The sequence below is a fragment of the Parastagonospora nodorum genome (assembly GCF_000146915.1).
Source record: "Parastagonospora nodorum SN15 chromosome Unknown scaffold_31, whole genome shotgun sequence".
Taxonomy (NCBI): domain Eukaryota; kingdom Fungi; phylum Ascomycota; class Dothideomycetes; order Pleosporales; family Phaeosphaeriaceae; genus Parastagonospora; species Parastagonospora nodorum.
The window spans coordinates 136,034-156,262 of NW_001884579.1; the positions used below are offsets into that span (position 1 = coordinate 136,034).

The 20,229-nt window shown below is 53.4% G+C and overlaps 7 protein-coding genes across 7 annotated transcripts; 3 read left to right on the forward strand and 4 right to left on the reverse strand.

Annotated features, from left to right (window-relative positions):
• Positions 1–307: 307 nt before the first annotated feature.
• On the forward strand, positions 308–2,298 carry SNOG_14345 (hypothetical protein; the record flags this gene model as incomplete). The annotated part of the gene is made up of 2 exons (XM_001804484.1): positions 308–440; positions 545–2,298. 2 exons carry the CDS (start codon positions 308–310, stop codon positions 2,296–2,298), a joined length of 1,887 nt encoding a protein of 628 aa, XP_001804536.1.
• Positions 2,299–3,537: 1,239 nt separating this feature from the next.
• On the reverse strand, positions 3,538–4,628 carry SNOG_14346 (hypothetical protein; the record flags this gene model as incomplete). The annotated part of the gene is made up of 5 exons (XM_001804485.1): positions 3,538–3,977; positions 4,050–4,105; positions 4,158–4,276; positions 4,341–4,481; positions 4,539–4,628. 5 exons carry the CDS (start codon positions 4,626–4,628, stop codon positions 3,886–3,888), a joined length of 498 nt encoding a protein of 165 aa, XP_001804537.1. The 3' UTR covers positions 3,538–3,885.
• A 1,070-nt stretch (positions 4,629–5,698) lies between these two features.
• On the forward strand, positions 5,699–5,939 carry SNOG_14347 (hypothetical protein; the record flags this gene model as incomplete). Its single annotated transcript, XM_001804486.1, has 2 exons — positions 5,699–5,752; positions 5,862–5,939. The coding sequence occupies 2 exons, from the start codon at positions 5,699–5,701 to the stop codon at positions 5,937–5,939; spliced, it is 132 nt and encodes a 43-aa protein (XP_001804538.1).
• Positions 5,940–7,634: 1,695 nt separating this feature from the next.
• On the forward strand, positions 7,635–10,741 carry SNOG_14348 (hypothetical protein; the record flags this gene model as incomplete). The annotated part of the gene is made up of 4 exons (XM_001804487.1): positions 7,635–9,044; positions 9,078–10,104; positions 10,329–10,351; positions 10,448–10,741. The coding sequence occupies 4 exons, from the start codon at positions 7,635–7,637 to the stop codon at positions 10,739–10,741; spliced, it is 2,754 nt and encodes a 917-aa protein (XP_001804539.1).
• Positions 10,742–10,952: 211 nt separating this feature from the next.
• SNOG_14349 (hypothetical protein) lies at positions 10,953–12,686 on the reverse strand (the record flags this gene model as incomplete). Its single annotated transcript, XM_001804488.1, has 3 exons — positions 10,953–12,133; positions 12,172–12,205; positions 12,252–12,686. 3 exons carry the CDS (start codon positions 12,684–12,686, stop codon positions 10,953–10,955), a joined length of 1,650 nt encoding a protein of 549 aa, XP_001804540.1.
• A 1,637-nt stretch (positions 12,687–14,323) lies between these two features.
• On the reverse strand, positions 14,324–16,637 carry SNOG_14351 (hypothetical protein; the record flags this gene model as incomplete). The annotated part of the gene is made up of 3 exons (XM_001804489.1): positions 14,324–14,456; positions 14,505–15,515; positions 15,547–16,637. 3 exons carry the CDS (start codon positions 16,635–16,637, stop codon positions 14,324–14,326), a joined length of 2,235 nt encoding a protein of 744 aa, XP_001804541.1.
• Positions 16,638–17,689: 1,052 nt separating this feature from the next.
• SNOG_14352 (hypothetical protein) lies at positions 17,690–20,059 on the reverse strand (the record flags this gene model as incomplete). The annotated part of the gene is made up of 4 exons (XM_001804490.1): positions 17,690–18,849; positions 19,141–19,307; positions 19,345–19,476; positions 19,599–20,059. 4 exons carry the CDS (start codon positions 20,057–20,059, stop codon positions 17,690–17,692), a joined length of 1,920 nt encoding a protein of 639 aa, XP_001804542.1.
• Positions 20,060–20,229: the final 170 nt, after the last annotated feature.

Below are 20,229 nucleotides of genomic sequence, written 5' to 3' on the forward strand. Positions count from 1 at the left end.
AAGATGGGACGGAAAACGTATCCGTTGCGTCAGAAATACATGCCCGGTCTTGGCTCTGCTTGCGCAGCGACGTCAAAAGCGCGTCCGCCGTCCGGAAACACTTGAAGCGTGATTGGATGCATATCCGTGCAGACTAGAAGCACTCGCGGGCTTCTATCGAGAAGTTTTGATGCTACTCCTCAGTCACGTGCTCACGTTCTGTGGGGAACCCGTAAGTAGACTAGCGCCGAGCACGCTTAGCTGCATGACGCTCGTGATTTGAGGCTCCCGCAGCTGTAAACGGCGACACCTGCCCTCCTCCTCCAGCATGTCCAGCGCTGCCGCCCAGTACAAAAAGCAGGATGGCACAGTCTCCGTATCTGCAGACGGCAAGACCGTGTCCTGGAAGTCTGCGAATGGCGCGGCTGCTCCTCTATCGATAACTATAGCAGACATTGGGAGTATGTCGTCTGTGTCAAAGGAATGCGCATCCTACTGACACATTGAGACCTGCAGCAGACGCCCGCCACCTCGGCAAAAGCTTCGATCAAAATCGTCGTTCCAGACTCTGCGCCGCAGCCGGGCAACTTCACCCTCACCTTCACATCTCCCGCCGCACGCGATGACCAGCAAACCATCACTGGCCTCCTGCGCAAGTGGATCGAGGCTTCCAAGGCGCAACCAGCCTCCACTCCGGCCCCGAACCCTAGCGATGGAGATGGCGCGCCAGGGTCAATGGCAATGGCGCAGACTGTCACGGCCGCGGCAAAAGGCAGCGACGAGTCCTACGACGATGCTCAGCTGTTGACAAACCTGGAGCTGCAGATGTCGCTACTAAACACAAATCCAGGTTTGCGCCAAAGGTTCGATCGGGCGCTGGCAGAAAAGCCCGACTCCGTATCACTGATACAGTTTACCAACCAGTTTTGGTCCACCCGCGTGCATATGCTTCGTTCACACGCAATCGAGCGATCGCAGGAGAGCGGCACTTACAACGTCATTTCTGTCATCAAGACCGTACCCGTGAACGGTGAACAGAAACTCAGCATAACTCAGGAGCAAATAGCCCTCGTGTTCAGACAACATCCAATCGTGCAGAAAGCCTTCAACGAAAACGTTCCCCCTCTGACTGCAGAGGGTTTTTTCGAGAGGTTCTATCACAGTCGCCTGATGAAGAAGCTAAAGGGCGAGCGAATACGGGAGCAAGACGTACTTGACCCTAAGCTGGACAAGTACCTGCACTACGACGAGGCGGCGGATGAGTCTTTGAACCTGATGGACTCAATACCGCTATTCATCAACATTGAAGGAAACGAGCAGAATCACAGCAAGAAGCAGGGCAATCGACCGGACTTCACCATGAACCCTTCTTCTCATGATAAAGCACCGATACTACGGATTCTGAATCGTATGAGTGAAAAGCTGTTGAAGGATGTCCCGAATTCCGATGCCGATCGCCACGCTCCCGTGGGAGTAGACGAGGAAACATACAAGGAACTACAGCTACGCGATCTGCAACGTGCAGACGAGGACAACAGAGTGGTGCTTCAAGTGCAGGATCAGGGGCGACTTTTTGCTTCGGGACAAAGCATGCAGTCCTCGACTAGTGCCGCTACATATTCCCAGCGTACCCCTGCCCAGGCTCTTTCGATCTTACGACAAGATTTTGGGGTGATCAGCGCCAACCGAAGCAAAGCGATCGGAGTTGACCTCGAAACAACGCTCGGCATCAATGATGACAGCAGCAGTGACGAAGAAAACGCCCCGTCGAAAAAGCGAAAGATTGGCAGCAAATCTTCAAGAAAAGCAGCCACATCGCAAATGGTTACAGCTATCCGGAAACGACACCTGCATGACGATGACTACTATTCCTCCAAAACAATCCCGATCGGTGAGCAAGCTAAGAAGCTGTCCATCTCCGAGTCGATGCTCAACAACTTGAACATGATACATAACACGACTGTTGAGTTCCTGCATTATTTCTGGGCTGTCTTCCACTCCGGCAATCCCGACCGCGCCAACGAAGTCGCAAAACTCATAGAGACACTCGATAGGTCCTTAGATCGAGTCAAGGCCGTTTCGGATGCTGCAGAAGCAGAACGAGCGACCCAGGTTGAGCGCTACAAACGGGAGGTCGAAAATTACAACCAGCGATCCGGGAAGAAGAAGAAATTTGATCCAGAACACGTCAGGGGTGGAGCGAAGGCCGTCGACCAGATTGTGGAACCCTTGCTTCGCGCAATCAATGCTGCGAGGAGTCAGTATCAGACTGCGCTGCAAGAGCAATTGCGGCAGACCGGCGCGGCGAATGCGGCATGATTGAAACACTTTCCTACTGTCCGCATAGCGACGGCGTTTGCAACTGGGGTCTGCGTAGGTCAGCATATTATTGCCGCAATTGTGGCAGGCCATCAAATAAACTGTGTCAATGGCTTGCCAAATCATACGATACTCCAAGAGTGAAGCATCTTGGTTGTTTATACTGACGAACCCGGCATTGCATCCTTCTCTTTCTTACTCCAATGTGCAGGTTGATCTACCCCTAGTGTCGAAATTCAGCGCCACCAACGTCGTAGTGGACCCTGTATTTGGCATCCTTCGACTAACTCGGCTGATTTTGACCTCATTGTCAGATACGCATTGACTTTAAAAGTATAGCGACTCATAAGAGTTAATGCAAGTTACTCGTACATCACGATCACGATCTCCACGTGAGCGCCGCCGCTCGTCGGCAGTAACTGTCTAACCTCTGTACCTTATGCGCATGCGGGCGCAGCCTAGTGAGTTTGATTTTAGTGATGGGAACGTAAACTGTGCTTCAGAACCCTCCGCTTCGGTCAGCTAAATCCCACAGGAGTGTGGAGCAGTTCGTTTTCCAGAGCACTCACGCCCGTTGAATCTCTGCTACGCAAATCGAAGTGACACTTCGCCACAACGCTGTTTTCATACGCCAAAACTAGTATCATGATCACTATTATAGTCTCTTACACTCTAGCTACTTCGAAGAAATTGTAATTGTTGCGTTGTGGTGCTGCGGCCTTTGGAATGTGAGCTAAGTTTGGAGCAGAGTGCCTTGTAGAACATGCATCGGGGGGTTACCGGCAACCTACATATTTCCGCCATTCACGACCTCAGCGAAATCTGCAAAGATCGACGAGCTGTGACGAAGATTTTCTGGCTCGTCTAATGGCATAAAGAGGCTGCCAAGGAGATCCTCTACACGTTTGGACATAGGTGCGAAGGATGACACCATAATCGTATCATTTCAATAAAGGTCTATCGACGAGGCGCGTAGGACGGGAAGCCTTGAGTCTTGAACCTGTAATCTTGGTGTTCACGTAGAGTTGACGTTAGCTTCCGTCACTAGTCTAGAGCATCCGTACCTGCTCAAATATACAGCGATGTTCCTTCCAGCTTCTTGCACTCGCCCCGCTTTTCGGATTTGAGTCCGCGGGCCTGCGCGATTGCTCTTTCCCCTCTCCACTTGAACACGAAGCTCTCAGATAGAGATCCACCAAGTTTTCCTCATCACTTCTAGCACATCAGATAAACGTTGGTGCCGGGGAACATGGCATTCGGTGAAGAGCTATCTATATGGTTCCCAAATAGGAAAGATCAGCCAAACGAAACGAGCGACGACCAAATGTCCACAATTCAATTTCAGACCTTACATATACTGGAAGGAAAATTAAATGTTCCGCGGTGAATGAAAAAGCTGGAGTCCACAAAGATGTTTCGATCCGGGGAAGCGATTGCTTGAGAAGGTTGGCGTCTCCATGCCGATGCTTCGTTCGGTTAGCGGTCTCGAGGTATCGTCGACATCTACAAGAAGATACCATCACAGGCCCGCTATACTGACGATAGGAACTAAATTTCGTCCAGACCAATCTCGCTCATGCTGGTATATCAGGGAGAGTTTTCGTCCCTAGCTGGATCCCAGTACCTTCCACCAGTACCACTCGCAGTACCACCAATCGGAAGACCGCTAGTTTGGCGGCCTGTTGTGTCCTGGTCAGCGCGCTATTCATGTGGGATGATACAGAAAGTAATAACTTTTTGGACACACTTACCACCATGCCCGCGATTTACTGCCACCGCTGTCCTTTGGCGAGGCTCTCGATTGTCCCTGTTCGGCAACTTTAGCACCTTCGAAATTTCTTGCGGGCCAATGTACGCACCGATAACGAAAAGAATGCCAGAGGTACCATCTGGCCACCCAGTTCTCTTCGTTCACGGTTGTCTGGTATCTGCCGAGTGTGTAAAAGTACTTTGTGATAGGTGGAGCGTTATTGACGACCTAAACGGTGGCATACAAAGTCAGTATGAGTCTCGCATACACGGTAGGTATGGTTCATACGAACCGTAAGGATCTCTCGATGCTTTGCAGTTTCCGATATTTCGTCCCACTTGTACGGCATCTGAATGTATTTGTTGACCCTCGACTGATCGGTCAAGTTCCGCGGATTGCTACTTAAGCTGTCTCTCGCGACCTGGGCCTCTTGCTACACGTATCCGTTACATTAGCAAATCGACTCTCCGATATCATGAACCGCACTTACGAGAAGGAGTTTATGTGCCTGTTCGTTCAACCCGAGCCGAGCGAACAGCACCTGCTTGTCGGCGCTTTGAGCGAGGGGTTGTGAACTCATCTTCAATGATTTATTCACAACAAGAACTACAAATTGACGAATATGACAGTGCAAACAAAACCGAAATGACGCTTAGCGATGCGGAAATATTGTCGTCGTATCTCGATGCTTTAATAGTCTGAGGTGGATGGTCGAGAATGGAGGAAGGGTACGTGAAGTCATTCGTCATGTGACTGGCTTTTGTTATCTTGAGCTACCATCAACACAGACACCAGGCGTGTACGCCACATAATTGAAGAGGCGGGGCGAGGTGAGACTCCACCTCTGTGCTCGACCCATGAGCACTTGCTCGGACCGATGCGCGTTTCCACCAGAGGAACCTTGTCATGCAGCTGGCAACGCCCACCAGATCTTCTGCGTGGGATCTCCAAGACCTTTCCAGTCGCCGATGTCTGACACTCAAGGGTTGGGTCACGTTGACCCTCGCATTACTGCTGTTGCAGTAACGGCATGTAGCTATCTCAAACATCAGCAATCTGATTTGTCGGAAGAGAAGCCACTTCCCGTATAGCGGCTGCACAACGACTCAATTACCACTTTGAATCTTACAGGGTTGCGCCTTAAGGTTTCCCTGTTGTACATCCCAGCGAATGAATGAGCATGAGCGTCCATTGGCGCACATTGGGCCGCGAGATGAGAGAATGTACAAACTATTATCCCAGACACCTGGATGTCGGATATAAGCGCACTCGATGGGGATGGCATGACGACCGGCAACCAAAAGACTAGGTGTTGGGTATTGGTATTGGTCTGCTTTCAGCATACACGCTATTCATGCGGCTTACCAGTGGATATTAGCGACCAACGACACGGCATATGCGGCGTTCGTTTATGATCTCGGGTCAAGCTGGAATAAGCTGCTGATGAGGGCTACGCCTTCTAAGCTCCTACAGAGCACACCATGCTCCAGAGGCTACACAAGCGGTGTGTGCTTTTACGAAATCCGGGCTGCTGAAAATTATGGACGGTGATCAGTACCTTCTCAGCATGGAGCATTGAAAATCCGGTATCGCAGAACGAGTTCAACAACAACATTCCTCGGCGATCGTTAGAGTATTCATTGGAGCATCATGTCACAGATGGAGCACAACATCGGAAGAGGATTCGATCGGCGTCTGGTCCTGGTCGAGTTTCAAACGCTAAGACATCCATGTCCACTCTTTGATTATACATCGGAGTCAAGAATCTTTCCATGTATTAAGCGAGGTATGTACGTATACTTTCCAAATTCAGGCCGACTACAACTGCCACATGCATGGCCCTGCGCTGTCGTGGCTGGCGCATGAGCACGCCGCGCGAGGCGAAGCGTGAGCATTTACCGGAGATTCGCTTTCTGAAAGTGCGGAGGGCCACGAGGGAACATCTCCCCATTCTTTTGCGGTGTCCACCAGCAGCTTTGCTTTTGCCGCGACATCACTGGCGGGCTTGCCTCGCTGAGAAATTTGACAGTGACCCAACGTCCCGGGCCCTTACAGGTACTTCTGCAAGTGCTGGATTGCAGAGAAAAGCGCCGTCACGGAGACTCCGGCTCAGTATTGATCCAATACACGCGCAACCAGGCATCGGATCGGACTCGTGACACAGGACCCACAACTTTCAGCCGCCCAGTAGACAACCCAAACGCCTAAGAGCTGCACCTGTGCCAGACTTGCTATGTAGTGACGATTACTGCACGTTCAGAAACCGTGGTCTAGGGCAGAGGACGAAGTCCCAATTCTCCAAGTGGTCACGGTATACAAACTAGGCGACCTGTCGCATTGCATACCATTGTCCGCTGAAGCTGCGTTCGAGACAATCGATATCTGCATGATTCGACGAGCTGGATACTGGATTCGTCGAATGCACCACGTACAGTAACAAGGGCATCGACAAGTGCGAGCTGTGCACGCACAACCAAGCACCGCATCTTGACAGACAAGCATGGGACTCGACAGGCGCTACATATCCCATAATGCCTTACCATCATTTGTGGTGCGATGCAGTTCTTTACCAAGGTTCGCTCGGCTCTTTAGCCCGGAGAATGCGGGTCGGATTCTCTTCGGTTTTAATATCCGATGGCTAGAAGCCGAATACTACCACGACTGGAATGCATACCTTGTACACATCAGGCTCTCGCACATACCATTGGGAAGAACCTCACAGTACAGCTCATGCGCGTACCTCGCTCCAGATACGGTAATTATTTGCGCTTCTTCCTAACAGGTCGGCTCCTGATCAGCATATACTTCAAGGAAGACTTTTCAGGAACGCGGCCTATAGAGAAGGGAACAATGGATTCGAAAAGGGCAATTTGCAATGCCAATTTTCTAGTGTCGGCGATGTATACAGGCTGCCGCATTTCGGGCCCGAGATGCTACCATATGTGGGGATGATGGGCACCGTGTCACCACATGCCTGTTGCCTAGCTGTAACAAATCCGTAAGTGTCACATTTACCAACCCGAATAGTGGTACTACTTTACATTTGCAGGTTGCATGGACCTCATGTCGCTCTCTTGCACGCGCGGCTGTTCCGGGCAATGAGGAGCGAAACACTGGGATGATGACGAACTAGCGACTCGAGGGTAGTCTTTACTATCCACCTGCTTCACTCCATTGGCAATTCTGGTGCCACTTCATCTGACATGGGCCTCCACAGTTCTCGCACGGGCAATCCTCCGCTTACATGCCACCTGCCAATCGTATGATTCCGCCATCGCAGAGTTGATGTGGCTACTTTGAAGAGACCCGCGCACACTTGCCTCCTGGGGTAAGTGCTCGAACTTCAAGCCTCGCGAGAGTGACGAATACGTGGGTCGCTCTTGCCAGATTCTGGATATGGAGGTCCTTACTTCGGGAAAGAGTGGTTGACTCCTGACGGCGAAGTTGTGGCTGCCTCTCGCAAGAGGGAAGTAGACAGGCTCTTTCCATTTAACCGCAAGCTCGAACTCTATCTTCTTGCGTGTTGGAGGGTCATCGTGGCCTTGCACATAAAACGTCAGATTAGATTTGCTGGACCGCGATCCCGATGGCGCTACCGCACGCAGCCCGTTATGACTGCAGCGACGGTTATAGTTTCTCCTCCAACCCCAGAACACGGTCCCACATACCAGCCCGTGCAGACTGGAACCCTGCGAGTGCATTAGCAACGCCATCACAGTCGCAAAACGTCCCTCAAGAAACGTTTGCCTTCTACAACGCCATTCTGAATACGGACGCTTCCCCCGGCGGCGGCACGAATGAGCCTTTACGATACGACGATAGTTCTACACGCAACACAGATGTCATTGGGGCGCAGGAAGGTGAAGGTCAGCAATGTGGAGTCCGTGCCATTCCCTACCATCTTGATGTGCGCTTCGCAAACCGCTCCAATGGGGCGCCTTTGTCTACTATCATCGAACAAGGCTCCTACTCTACGCTCAACTCTGGCGGATCTCTACTCGGCGCCAGCCACTTACCGTCCAGCAGTTCAGCTGGAATGCCCTCTCCTGGTGGCGCCGCGTACCGAGACTCTCGAATTCTGGATGGGAGTAATGTCGATCGAAGTCCAGAGAACACGCCACAGAAGTATACAATGGCCCATGCGTCGGGCGCGTATCGAATACTATCGGACAACGACCAGCATCACCGAATCATAGATACAACTACACCAATTACAACTGCACAAGAACTGCCGCAGTCTCCAAAAATGCAGATTAGCGAACCCGATACCCGATACAGCGATGTGAGACCCAGGGACGTTCTCCGCGGACTGTTGCAAAATGTACGAGCGGCCTCGCGAACCCAGTCAAGGTCTTCCTCGTTGACGCATACGCCCGTTGTCGGCAAGCGGGACAGCCGACCCGAAACGAATGATAGTAGCCCGCTCTGTCAAGTGCCAGGCGACTACCACGGACCGAAGCAAGCGGCATGTCTAACAGGCGGCCATACGTCAAATGCAATGCAAAGCTTGTTTTCGACCACGCCCCATGCGCCCATTCTAAGTTCTCGACCCACAAATCGTAAGACATCCTTGACAAGTCACTCAGTTGCGGCTGGAGAACCCACCTGTCAGCCTTCGAAGCAGCTTTCTCTGCCACCATTCAAGCATATTCATACTCCTGAGCCCATTCCTCGAACTTTGGTGACGCCGGGTGTATGGCCTTCGCGTGATAGAGCCTCTTCTGTCCGCCTTGTGCCACCAGAACCACGCGATGTGGCGTGTGTCACGGCTTCTGTGGGAGCCTCAACGTTTTCAGAGCGATGTAACGACATTAATTCGACTCTAGACACGTTCTATGGCGTTTCTGTACTCTCAGAAAGTGCCTCTTCGCTACACAAGCATGAGTGTGCAAAGCAACCTAGCCAGAACACAAGTTTCTGCAGCACTTTATCTACGTCCTACTCGGGAACAGTGTTGGGTGTGGACCTTGACCTTCAATTCAAGACGCCTGGATCAGTGCGACACTCTAGCTCGCCAATGCCTGTATAGTTTACACCGCAAACGGCAGAGCTTGAACGCCAGGCATCGTTTTCCGGGTCTCTGGACTCCATTTATGCAACTCCCATGAATCATACGCGTCGCTCCATCACATCCTCTGCATTGACATCTTTGTTGCCTATAGCTGCGGCGTCGGGCGTCGTACGAGCGAATTTTGATACTCCCAAGATATCATTCTATTCGCCATCTGGTAATCTCATCCAGGCAGAAGGAAGTTCGTCTCCCGAGTTGAGCAAGTCAATTACTAGCTCGCCAACAAGGCCAGCTCTGTACTACAATGAATCAAAAAGACTGTACGCCCACAAGACCTTGTCAGCGACCGCATGCTCACCGCCAGCAAGACCTACCCTTGTACCACTGACTACCCTCCCAGCGATCACTGCACCAGTTCCGTCGCATCTGATTCACCATCACAACTACCGGCATACAGAACAATCCCGCATCGACTCCTGTGAGTCTGTCATCAAGCTTGCCCCTCCCGTGAAAGGCTGCGGCGGAGTTGTCCGACCGCGGAGCTCACCACCACATGCCGGGATCACACATCCGCCCCACAAAACAACGACATCCAAGTCTCAACACAGATGTAAGAGTACGCAATCACTTATCCACGACCTCAGAAGCGATGCTAGCTTCTACAAATCCCGGTACATTGCTCTAGCCTGCAGCCCGGTCCCGAGGCGAAAAGACAACAGGAGAACGCTGCACAAGCGACCTGTCACCAAGGGACCTGCATCTGCACAGCGCCCCAAGCTCGAATCAACACGTGCGGCTGCTACCGAACAAAAACGCCGGGCGGCACCGCGCCAGAAGTGTGTTCTGGGTCCCCGCGCTGGCCATGTGCTGCGTGTTTGCTTCTGTCAGCCCTACGATGGCGCGGGCACGTCTAGCATGTTCGCCGGGCACAAAAAGAAAGAAGATCTACATGTCGAGCTCGAGGGCGGGGCCAGGCCTGTCAATCACCAGACTGAGCGCAGATCCAAGGCTTGCAGACCACATGGTTCGATCAGAGCACGTCAAGGTGCGAGTGCGGGAGCTGGGGTATGAAGTGTCGGTGAAGAATGGCGATCTGTTCCAGGTCTGGCTTATGGGTTTTGGATAGAAGGGCCAAGCGCGCTTGACATGGTTTTGCCGTATTACTTTTTCTTGTTTGGGAGGCGAGGGTTTGTTGTGCTTGCATTGCATTACTTGGAACTAGCATGTATATCAGAGAGCATTACGATTCGCGGGTAGCATAATTTATAGCGTCAACTGAGCCCAAGAGCGTGGTAAGTTTACCGGCATTGTATATCACTTGACGTCAAGATGAAAATCGCGGTGATTGATCGTGCAGCGTTTTGTGCGTTAGCTTAACGTGTATGTAGTCAAAGAACACACTCTACACACTAGCCTCGCACATACCAACAGTGGAGAACAACCCATCGTACCATGCCGACAGCCCATATCCGACGACACAAGCAAATAGCCCCACTGTCCACTATCGCCAAACATCCGCGTTTCCCGACCCAAAAAACATGCTATTCCTTCAATTCTCCGATGCGCTCGATCAAACCTCGATCCAAGAAGCTCGGCGCTACTTGCAGGATCGGCCGATCGTCAACCTCAATTTTTGTGCGCGCGCTCGCACGCACGAGAGCCCTGGGGGTTTTTTTGTGTGAGATAACCCGGGGGAGTGGAACCGAGGTGGACGGAACGTGCGAAAAGCTGCAAGCAGATGAAGCGCCCGGATTGGGACGAGGGTGCATGAGAAAATCCGCGCGCGGTACCGTGGTAGACGCCGAAACGAGGGGGACCTTTTTTGTTTTGTTTTTGCTTTGTACTGTAGGAGGGAGGGAGGGAGGGAGGGAGTTTTCCCCATAGCGGACAGAACTAAAGCCGCTCAGGTGGTTCCTTTGCCCAGAGATCCTTCCAGAACTGGCGAAAGCCGTATTGTTTCGTAGTGCGCTCATCTCTGATCCTGACAGGCGCGCCAACCATGTTGCCAAACAGGGACTTGTCGGCCATAGCTTGGCCGAAACCCTGTGTTTTTTTGGGAGGAGCGCGCGCTCGATCGAGGATTGCTTGTGGGAGCTGCGGGGCGACGTCGGCAAAGCAGGCGTTGAGTTCGCGCTGGAGATTGAAGTAGGGCCGCTTGGCAAGCTCGGGGGCCTGCAGGTTGTAGGAGCGCGCTTTGGAGTTGAGGTCGGCGATGGCGAGGGTGTGGTAGCCTGATTCGATGCGTTCCCAGTCCGGGTCGCGGAAGGGGAAGGGTGCGGGTGGCACAGAGGGGGTGGGGACGGTGATAGAGACTTGCAGTGTTTGGGTGGATGGAGCCTCTGTGTCGGGTGCTAGAACTGGCTCCGTGGAAGATTCAGATGAGTTGTCGAGGGTTACTTTCTGGGCGACGATCTCTTCGGTGACCACCGGAGCGGTTTCTGATGAGCCCTCCAGTGGTGATGTAACCTTGAGCTCGCCGGACAGTGAGATTTGAGACAATTGGCCATCCTTTCCGACCGTGGTAAGCACCTCTTGCTTCCGTTTGGGGGGGTTGGAGATGAGCTCCGCTTTGGCATATGCCTCCGCTCTGCGTATTTGGTCTGCCAACGACCCCCCTTTGCTGGCAATCATGCGAGAAGCGTGCCTCTTCCATTCCACACGCAACCGACTGCGGAACTTGCTCGCGGCTGACGTGAGCTCCTGCTGCTTTTCAATCCAGGGCGGCACGAGCTCTTGCTTCTGAATGATCTTGTTCATGAAGTACTCCGTCGTGTCGATGAACGGACTGTTTGCATTGTGGTCGCGCTCGACGTTCATCCCCTTGCCACGGGGTATGTTCTTGAACTGGCCCCGGGCAATCGCGTCCTCAATCCTCTTGTTCGCCAGAGAGGCAAGACCGTTTAGATCTCCAGGTACAATGACACGCGCATTCGGATCGAAGCGATCCTTGAGCTCCTGGAGCTGTTTCTCTCGGTCTTCGGCGTCCAATTCCTCGTCCGTCTTTACACTGACGTATATGCCACTCCTGTCGCGTGCATTTGCCAGTCGGACACCACGCTGCTCCTTTGTTGCGCCTATGTCCAGTATCTATAGCCTTCGGGCATCTGCACACCTGGTGGTCTTGGAGGTCTTCCTAATCGCATCGGCTTGTGAGCGTCGTTCAGCATTCGCAGACTAGCATCATGGATCGACTCGGTGCCAGTCCATGCTTGGGTAGTGGCAAGGTCGCGTGTATGGCGGGAGGCGGATGCGGCGGAGGTCTGCTTCAGAAGACCTCAGATTTGCCGCAGCGATGCGTTGTTCCAGCTGTGCCTTCAAATCTGCGCTGAATCCAGCTTCTTCCACAGCTTTGATTGCACCATGTCCCCCGCTCTCTAGGGCCTCTTCGCTCATCTCTCGCATCCTCCTCGTGAATGCGCCCTCCTCCTTTTCTTCTCCTCCGTCTTTGTCCACCTGACTTGCTGGGGCTTTCCCATGTTGTCCATCCTCCGCTTCTTTAGCCTGAGCTGCCGCGTTTGCGTATCGCCTCGTGGGTCCAACAGCAGTCGTCCGCAGGCGAATCGGACGACGATTTGCACGCAAGCAACGTGCGCATGTGTATGGTCTTATCGCGGCGGATGGGGTCATACAGACAGCTTACTCGGCGATGGCTATATTCCGTACAACCACCACAGGTGCAATTGAGGTAAGAAAAGGAAAAGAATGTTCACGTCATCACGTCTGGTGGCCAACTTTCGCAAGGCTGACATCCATTAGCGCATGTTGTCTTATCAACAATCTAATCTCCGAGGCTTAACACCGCCTCTATCAACACTGCCATCCAAACTTCCTCATCGCATTCCAAACAAAGACCCCCACGTCAGCAAGTCCGAAATATCATTGTCAGCAAGAAGTTTAAAATACTTTCCCGATCGACACGCATTGCCAATTCGATTACAGCGCCCTGTACGACTTCAAACCGACCCATGTTGGGCGACATATTGGTACCACCCGTGGCGTCTTCAGCTGGCCGCCATGCTGTGTGACACCTCTCACCTGCATTGATCGACCGGCCCGTATCCTCGTGCATGCGTGCACTATCGGAAGCGCGGACCCGGGTCGAGTAGAGACATTCCGCGGAGTGAGAAGTGGATTTCCACATCGGCGACCAGGGCCCAACATGTAACCGCTGCGCCGTGGGGGACTATTCGTGTTACAGAGGAAGCTATTGGATAGGTTTGAGAGACTGTCGGGAACTTGTCGCTTCACTTTGCCAGCCTGTTGCTGATACGCCTGACATCAGATTGTGCTCATGATATCCTGTGGCCTTGTGTCCACATGGTCAATGGAGTTTCCCATGTGTCTTTGCGTGCAGTATGAGACGCATTCTTTCACAAAGCCGTCGACACGAGCAAGTTGAACTCTTAGTGAAGGCTGAGTTTACATTGGAAAGAACGCCTTCAAATAAATCTGCCATGTTCAACCATGGTAGCAGTATGGAGAAGATGTCAGACTACACGATAACTTGGGCGAGGATAAGAAGATGTGATGGGGCGGCGACTGTGTGTTGACTATTCAAGAATGAGAGCAACGTTTGAATGCGCTTTACAAGTGTATGTTCTTCAACTTGGGCATATAATCCAACGCGAGTGACCGTGCTGTTGCACGTCAATGCTCCCCTAATATCAAACACTCACGATCATCGACCAAGCAAGTGTGAATGTATCAAGATCTATTGGTAGTATGAGCTATGCCATAAGATCTTACTGCTTCTTCCTCCACATCCGTGAGCTATCCAGTCTGACCAGATCTGCGCGCTATCATATCGACACTAAACATGTCCCACATCCACCATATTTCTACCATCATTACCAGACGCAAGCCGGGCCATGTGCAAGCCCGCTGTGAGGTATTGAGAATTTGCAAGGGCTACTGCGAAACAACCGATACCATGTTGTTGCAGACGTGGCCGTCTATGATACTATAAACAAGTGAAAGAAGGCATAGAAAGAGAAGCCCAACTCTCGAGAATGAGATTGAGCGAGCAACCGACGGTCCAATGAAGGGATCGGTCGCCGAGGGAAAGAGGATGGTGAGGCCAGCCTTTGCTAATCGTGAAAACTTTTGAAAGTGGGAATTCGTGAAGCCGTCCGCCTGTCGTAGAGAAAACCGTAAAACGTAAAACCGTGCGCCATTCGCCATCGTGAGCTTATCGAACCATCGTGAGAGGCTGCCGTTCAAGAGTGACACGAATTGAGTCCTACTCGTTGGCAACTGCAAAGAGTTTAAGCCTTCTCTTCTTTGGACTCCTCCTTCGGAGCTTCCTTCTCACCATCGCCCTCCTTGTTCTTGACATACTCGTCGTAGACGCTCATGGCCTCGTCGACCTTGGCGCGAAGAGCAGACTCGTCGGCGGTGCTGTTGATGTTAGTACTTAGAAACGTGTGAGGAGTTGAAGATACTTACAGGTTGATCAACTCGCTGTTGTCCATCTCGAGGAGCATACCGGTGATCTTACCGGCGAGCTCGGGCTGCATCTCGTGGATCTTGGGGTAGAGTGCCTCACCGAGCATCTGCTTCTGCTGACCGGGGGCGGCAGCGCTGAGAACGCTCATGTCGACACCGGGACCGCCGGGACGGCCGCCCTGAGGAAAGCCGGGCATAGGGGGCTGACCGCGACCTCCAGGAGCACCACGACCGCCTTGAGGGAAGCCGCCCTGACCACCGCGAATACCTGGGCCACCAGCTATCTGAGCTTGAGGCATGCCAGGCATACCAGGCATGGGACCACCACGTCCACCACGTCCACCCATGGCCTGCTGTGCGGCCTGAGCGAGCTGCATGTACTGCTGGTTCATGTAAGGACCAGGAGGGAAGGCACCTGGAGCCATGCCGGGAGGCATGTACATGGGGGGCATCTGCTGAGCGTTGGGTCCACCACGACCACCCTGCTGGCCGGGCATACCGCCAGGGAATCCAGCGCCACGGCCACCCTGAGCACCGGGCATACCGGCGGGGAAGGGCATCTGGCCACGAGCACCAGGAGGGTACATCATGGGCTGCTGGCCGGGGGCGATGAACATCTGAGGGATGCCACCGAACTGCTGCTGCTGCTGTTGCTGCATGCGGAGCTGGTTGCGGGCCTGGATGGTGGCCTCGAGCTGGTTCTTGCGGACATCCTTGCGCTGAGCCAGGGCGACGTAGAGAGGCTTGCCCTCAATCATCTTCTGGTTCATCTCGGTGACGGCCTTGGTGGCCTCATCGGGGTTGCTGAAGCAGACGAATCCGAAACCCTTGCTCTTACCAAGGATCTTCTTCTCGCCCTTGATGGTGACCTTGTCGCCTGCCTTGGTGTCCTCACCGTTCTGCTCGCTGGAAGAGCCCTCCTTGGCCTCCTCGTCCTCCTTCTTCTCGTCCTCCTTCTTCTCTTCCTTGACCTCCTTCTCCTCCTCGTCCTTCTTCTCCTCGTCGCGCAGACTCGGGGCGGTCAGCAGGCATTGCATCGCGCATGACCTTGGCTGAGGTGATGGTACCGAAGGGAGTGAACATGTCACGGAGCTTCTCGTCGTCAACGTCGTCGTTGAGGTTCTTGATGTACAGGTTGACGCCCTGGTACTTGGACTGCTTCTCGAGACGGGCGGCCTCGTACTGCTTGCGAAGCTCCTCCTCACGCTCATGCTTCTTCTGGGCGCGGCCAACGTAGAGCTTCTGGCCCTTGAACTCGATGTCGTTGAGGTGGTCGACGGCAACGGCGGCGGCCTCGTGGCGGATGTAGTTAACGAATCCAAATCCACGACTCTTGCCCTGGTCGTCGCGGGCGATGGAAGCAGAGGTGATATCACCGTGCTTCTCGAAGAGCTCACGGAAGTCCTCATCAGTCACATCAAGGTCGATGTTCTTGACGTAGATGTTGGTGAAGTTGGCCTTCATCTCCTCGAACTTGCTCATACGCTCCTTCTTGGGGATGTGGTGGCCGACGAAGACCTTCTTCTCGTTCAGCAACATGCCGTTGACGTGCTTGATAGCGTTGTTGGCGGCCTCGGCGGTCTCGTAGTGCACGAACCCGTAGCCCTTGGAGTTGCCGAGCTCGTCCTGAGCGACCTTGCAGCTCAGGATGTTACCGAAAGCAGCAAAGGTGTCGTGGAGAGCCTTGTTGTCAATGGCGTGGTCCAGGTTCTTGATGAAGACGTTGCCCTGGCCAGTCTTGCGCAGAGCGGGGTCGCGCTGCGACCACATGATGCGGCATGGCTTGCCCTTAATGACGGTGTAGTTGAGCTCCTCGAGAGCCTTCTCGCCGTCCTCAGAGCTGTTGTAGTTAACATAGGCGTAGCCGAGCGAGCGACGGGTGACGGCGTCACGGCAGACACGGATCGAAGCGACTTGGCCGATGGAAGAGAACAGCTCGAACAGCATGGCCTCAGTGACGGAGGGGTCGAGCTCGCCAACGTAGAGCGACGCCGAGTTCTGGTGCGCCTGCTGGGCGGCGGTGGTTGGGGTAGGGGCATCGCCGCTGGCGGCAGGGACGTTGGTGTTGATCTGAGCGCCATTGGCGTCAGCACCGTCCTGGACGGGCGAGGTCGAGTTGGCGACTTCAGACATGTTGTGTATCTGTGCGGCACGCGGTGTTAGTACGGCGAAGCAGAAATTTTGGCCCGCAGGTGCGCAGGGTTGGGTTGACATGTGGAAGTGGGCTCGCTTCATGAAAAAAAAGTTTGGGCACTCACCTTGCACTTCTAAAAAGCTGCGAAAGACTGTGTGCGGGGTAATACAGGCGACGTGAAATTCCCAGAGAATGGACGGGCGAGCGCGCGGATTTCTCAGACGCGCAAAGTGGGGGGGAAGTCGCAGGACTGTCGTGGTAGCAAGCGACAGTAGGTGACGATGGGGTCGGTTGGCGGAGGTAGTCCTGCGGGCTTTTCTGAATGGGTTTTCTGGATTTTTTTGTTTCTTTTTCTGTTATGAACGGTCCGCTGGGGAACCGGGGGCTTTGGAGAGCGTTGAGTGTGCGGGTGGTTGAGCTATTGGAGAGGAGGACCAGAGGCACTCGTTATGTATGTGGGAGAAATTCTGGCAGGCTCGGTCTGTGCGGCAGCCGCTAGCCCGTTTTAGCCAGCGCGACGATGGCGGTGAATGAAAGAGCTCCGCAGCATGGCTCTAATGCGGGCAATTGTTTTGCAATGCTTGCGCAGTGACGTGGTTATAGAAGAAGGCGATGCTCGTCACACAGCTGTTTCAGGGCTATTGCGGCAGCGACGAGCACCGTTACTTCGTATTGTGGTGTTGGACCCTGGACATATACGCGAAGGCAGGAGCCCTAAGCATCTGGCGGGGTAACGTGATGCACTCACCAACGGCCTCATGCGGACATGCGATAGCGCAGTAGCGAACAACTTGCTATCATAAAGCTCTTTGTCCGAATATGGAGCGTTCGAAAACTCACCAATACATCACGCGATAGACTGCAGGCAGGATGTTCGTCAAAGACAGCGTTTGACCACCCTCAAGCGCGCCAACACGACACTCCACGTTGATTTCGGAATAACAAACATCTGTTCAAGCGCTTCCAAAGAGAGGCTAATTGGGTATCGGTACGTTACGAAATGCGGAGTCTGCCAAACATGCCAAATCCTAAATCCTTCCAGTGCGCCATCCTATTCCCTCAGACTATCGTCCCAACCACCTTGTTCGGTCAGGAAGTCTTCCACTCGGCTTTTGCACTCTTCCAAGCCCTGGCCAAGCGCTTCGTTCCATTGGCTCTCTACCAGGCCGACTTTCTCCTTCAAGTCGTCCGTGAGTCGTCGCTCCTCGTCTGCCCTGATCGCTCGAGTTTCCTGGTCAACACCCGCCAGGTCTTCGCCTTCGAGCAGCCTTTGAGTCTCAAGCAGACGGGAACCTGCAGTCATGACTGCTGTCTTGACCTCGTGCAGCAGGCAGAGCAGGTTGATCTGTGATTCGATGAACTGGTAGGCAGAGCGACCAGCATGCGCAAGCAGACTGTAGAGGTACTGCAAGGGATAGTCATGGTAGGCCGGAGTCTCCTCATATTCTTGTTGGGGTACCAGGACTTCAAATTTATGCAGCCGTAACGGCACCTGCTGTACGATTGCGAGTAGCCCGGGCGCAATGTCCCAGAAGGCCGATAATTGGGCCTCGACGCCTCGAGTCACATTCTGCTCGATAATCGCCAAAATGTCCTCATACCTCTTCAGAATGTCCTTCTCGAAAGTCACTTTGCGGTCTTGTGCGTCGCGCTGGAAGAAGTCTGTGGCTTCCTTGACTTTCTGGTCGTTCTTCGCCTGGACGTACGGCAAGACAATGATGTCTCGATATAGATCGTTGCGTTCGTTCTCCAGTTCGAACATCTCCTTATGCAATAGCTCGCGGGCCTCAAATAGCCATTTCAGCAACGTCAATATTTCCAGGAGCTCTGGCTTTTCGTCTCCCTCTTCTTGTGTCTGGTTCGGATTCGTATCTTGCGCATCGCTACACAGGCGACCTTTGAGGTGTTCTATCGATGCTGACACTTTGGTAATCCGCTCACAGAACATTGCATGCAGTGAGTTAGCGACCTCGGCCTGGAATGTATCGAAGATCCACTGGACGACGTCCTGAGCGCGCTGATGTTCACGAGTGTCGAAGTCGGCTTCTGCTTTCGCTGCGTCTGCGAAGCTCATAACACCCGTGCGTACGTTGTCTTGGATATTGTAGCGTAATTCCGCCCTTCTCTCGGATAGAGATGTGCTTTCCTGCTCCTTGCGAGCTTCGATCTTAGCTGCAAAAGTGCTTTTGGTGTTTTTGACATCTTCGAGATCTGAGATGGTACGTAAGCCGCTTCGAATCGATGCGAGGTCCGGATGACTATTGTTCACTGCTGGGTGGTGTCGTGGGTAAGATGGCGGGAGAGTGACCAGTCGAGATACATCCAGCTTCCGGGGATCTGGTTTCGCTGGAGTAGTAGGCTGATGGAACCCGTGCAACTTTTCAGGCTGCGTATATGGGAAGTCTTCGTGTAAGCCCACTTTCTCAGGTGGATATTCAGTTGTCGAGTAGGTTGGGCGGCTGCTGGATTCCGCCCGATGCTGTGGCGTAGATTGATCATCACCTGTCCATTGTAGGTTCTCCTTCTGCAGACTCATGTACTTGGACTCCCTCTTGCTCCTCTCTAGTCTTCTATCGCCTCCAACAGAGGAGCCGCCATCACTTTCCCACCAGCGACTAGCGGATCGACCTCTGGATCCTTCCTCGTCCGGAATGGTGCTCATTGCCATGCTGGGTATGGGTGACAGGGAAGGGTGGTAGTTATTACTCCACGAAGTATCGCGCGCCTTCTGACTGCTTGCGCTGGCTGGCGAAGCAGGTTCTGTGTGTGGTGTAAAGTTCCCCACGGATGATGCAGGACTGGCAGCCGTTGTAGGCATCGATGCCGAGGGACGAGTGTCTGGAGATCCTCCAGCCACAGAAGCTTGGGATCTTCTACCACTCAAAATGGACGGGGTGATCTGCGCGTTGGGTGTTGCCGATCTTCGTCCTGTGTTTCCATAAGAGCGCCAAAGATCTCGCGTCAAATCCATGATGTCTCCCGCCATTGCGTCGAACGCACTCGAGTAACGATCACGACGCAGCCTTGACTCACGCACGATGAACTCCGCAAAGAGCTCAAGTCTCTCTTGATCCGTCTCAGCCGCCGACTCTTTCTCGACGAATTGTCGGTGACGCTCCACCGATGCTTGCGCAAAAGCATCGCGAGTTGCGGGTCGTGGCGTACTCAGATGAGAGTCGTCGGGTCCTGGTGTCGTTTGAATCGAGAGCTGCGAAGCAGAGCGGTTGGCTACATCTGATTCAATGGTCAGGTTACTGGCCACATTTTCCCCGCCATAGTTGTGTATTGGAGGGGTAGGCAGAGCCTTAGAAGGGAAGGATGTGACAGCTTTCTGGGAATGTAGATGATCGAGATGTTCCGTACCTGGCGAGAAAGGCGGCGTCGGAGCGGACATGGACGCAGCACCTTGAGGCACATTCATTCTAGGTGTCGAGTTTGCGGAGCTAGGATCATCGTAGAGATTCCCACTTCGTGGTGATCGAATGACCCCACCACTTCGTGGGGTGCCCTTGGTTATAGCACCACGTCGAGTGAGCCCCGTTTCTAGATCTAGATTAGCAGGCTTCGTGGATGAAGCCTCCAGCTCCTGAG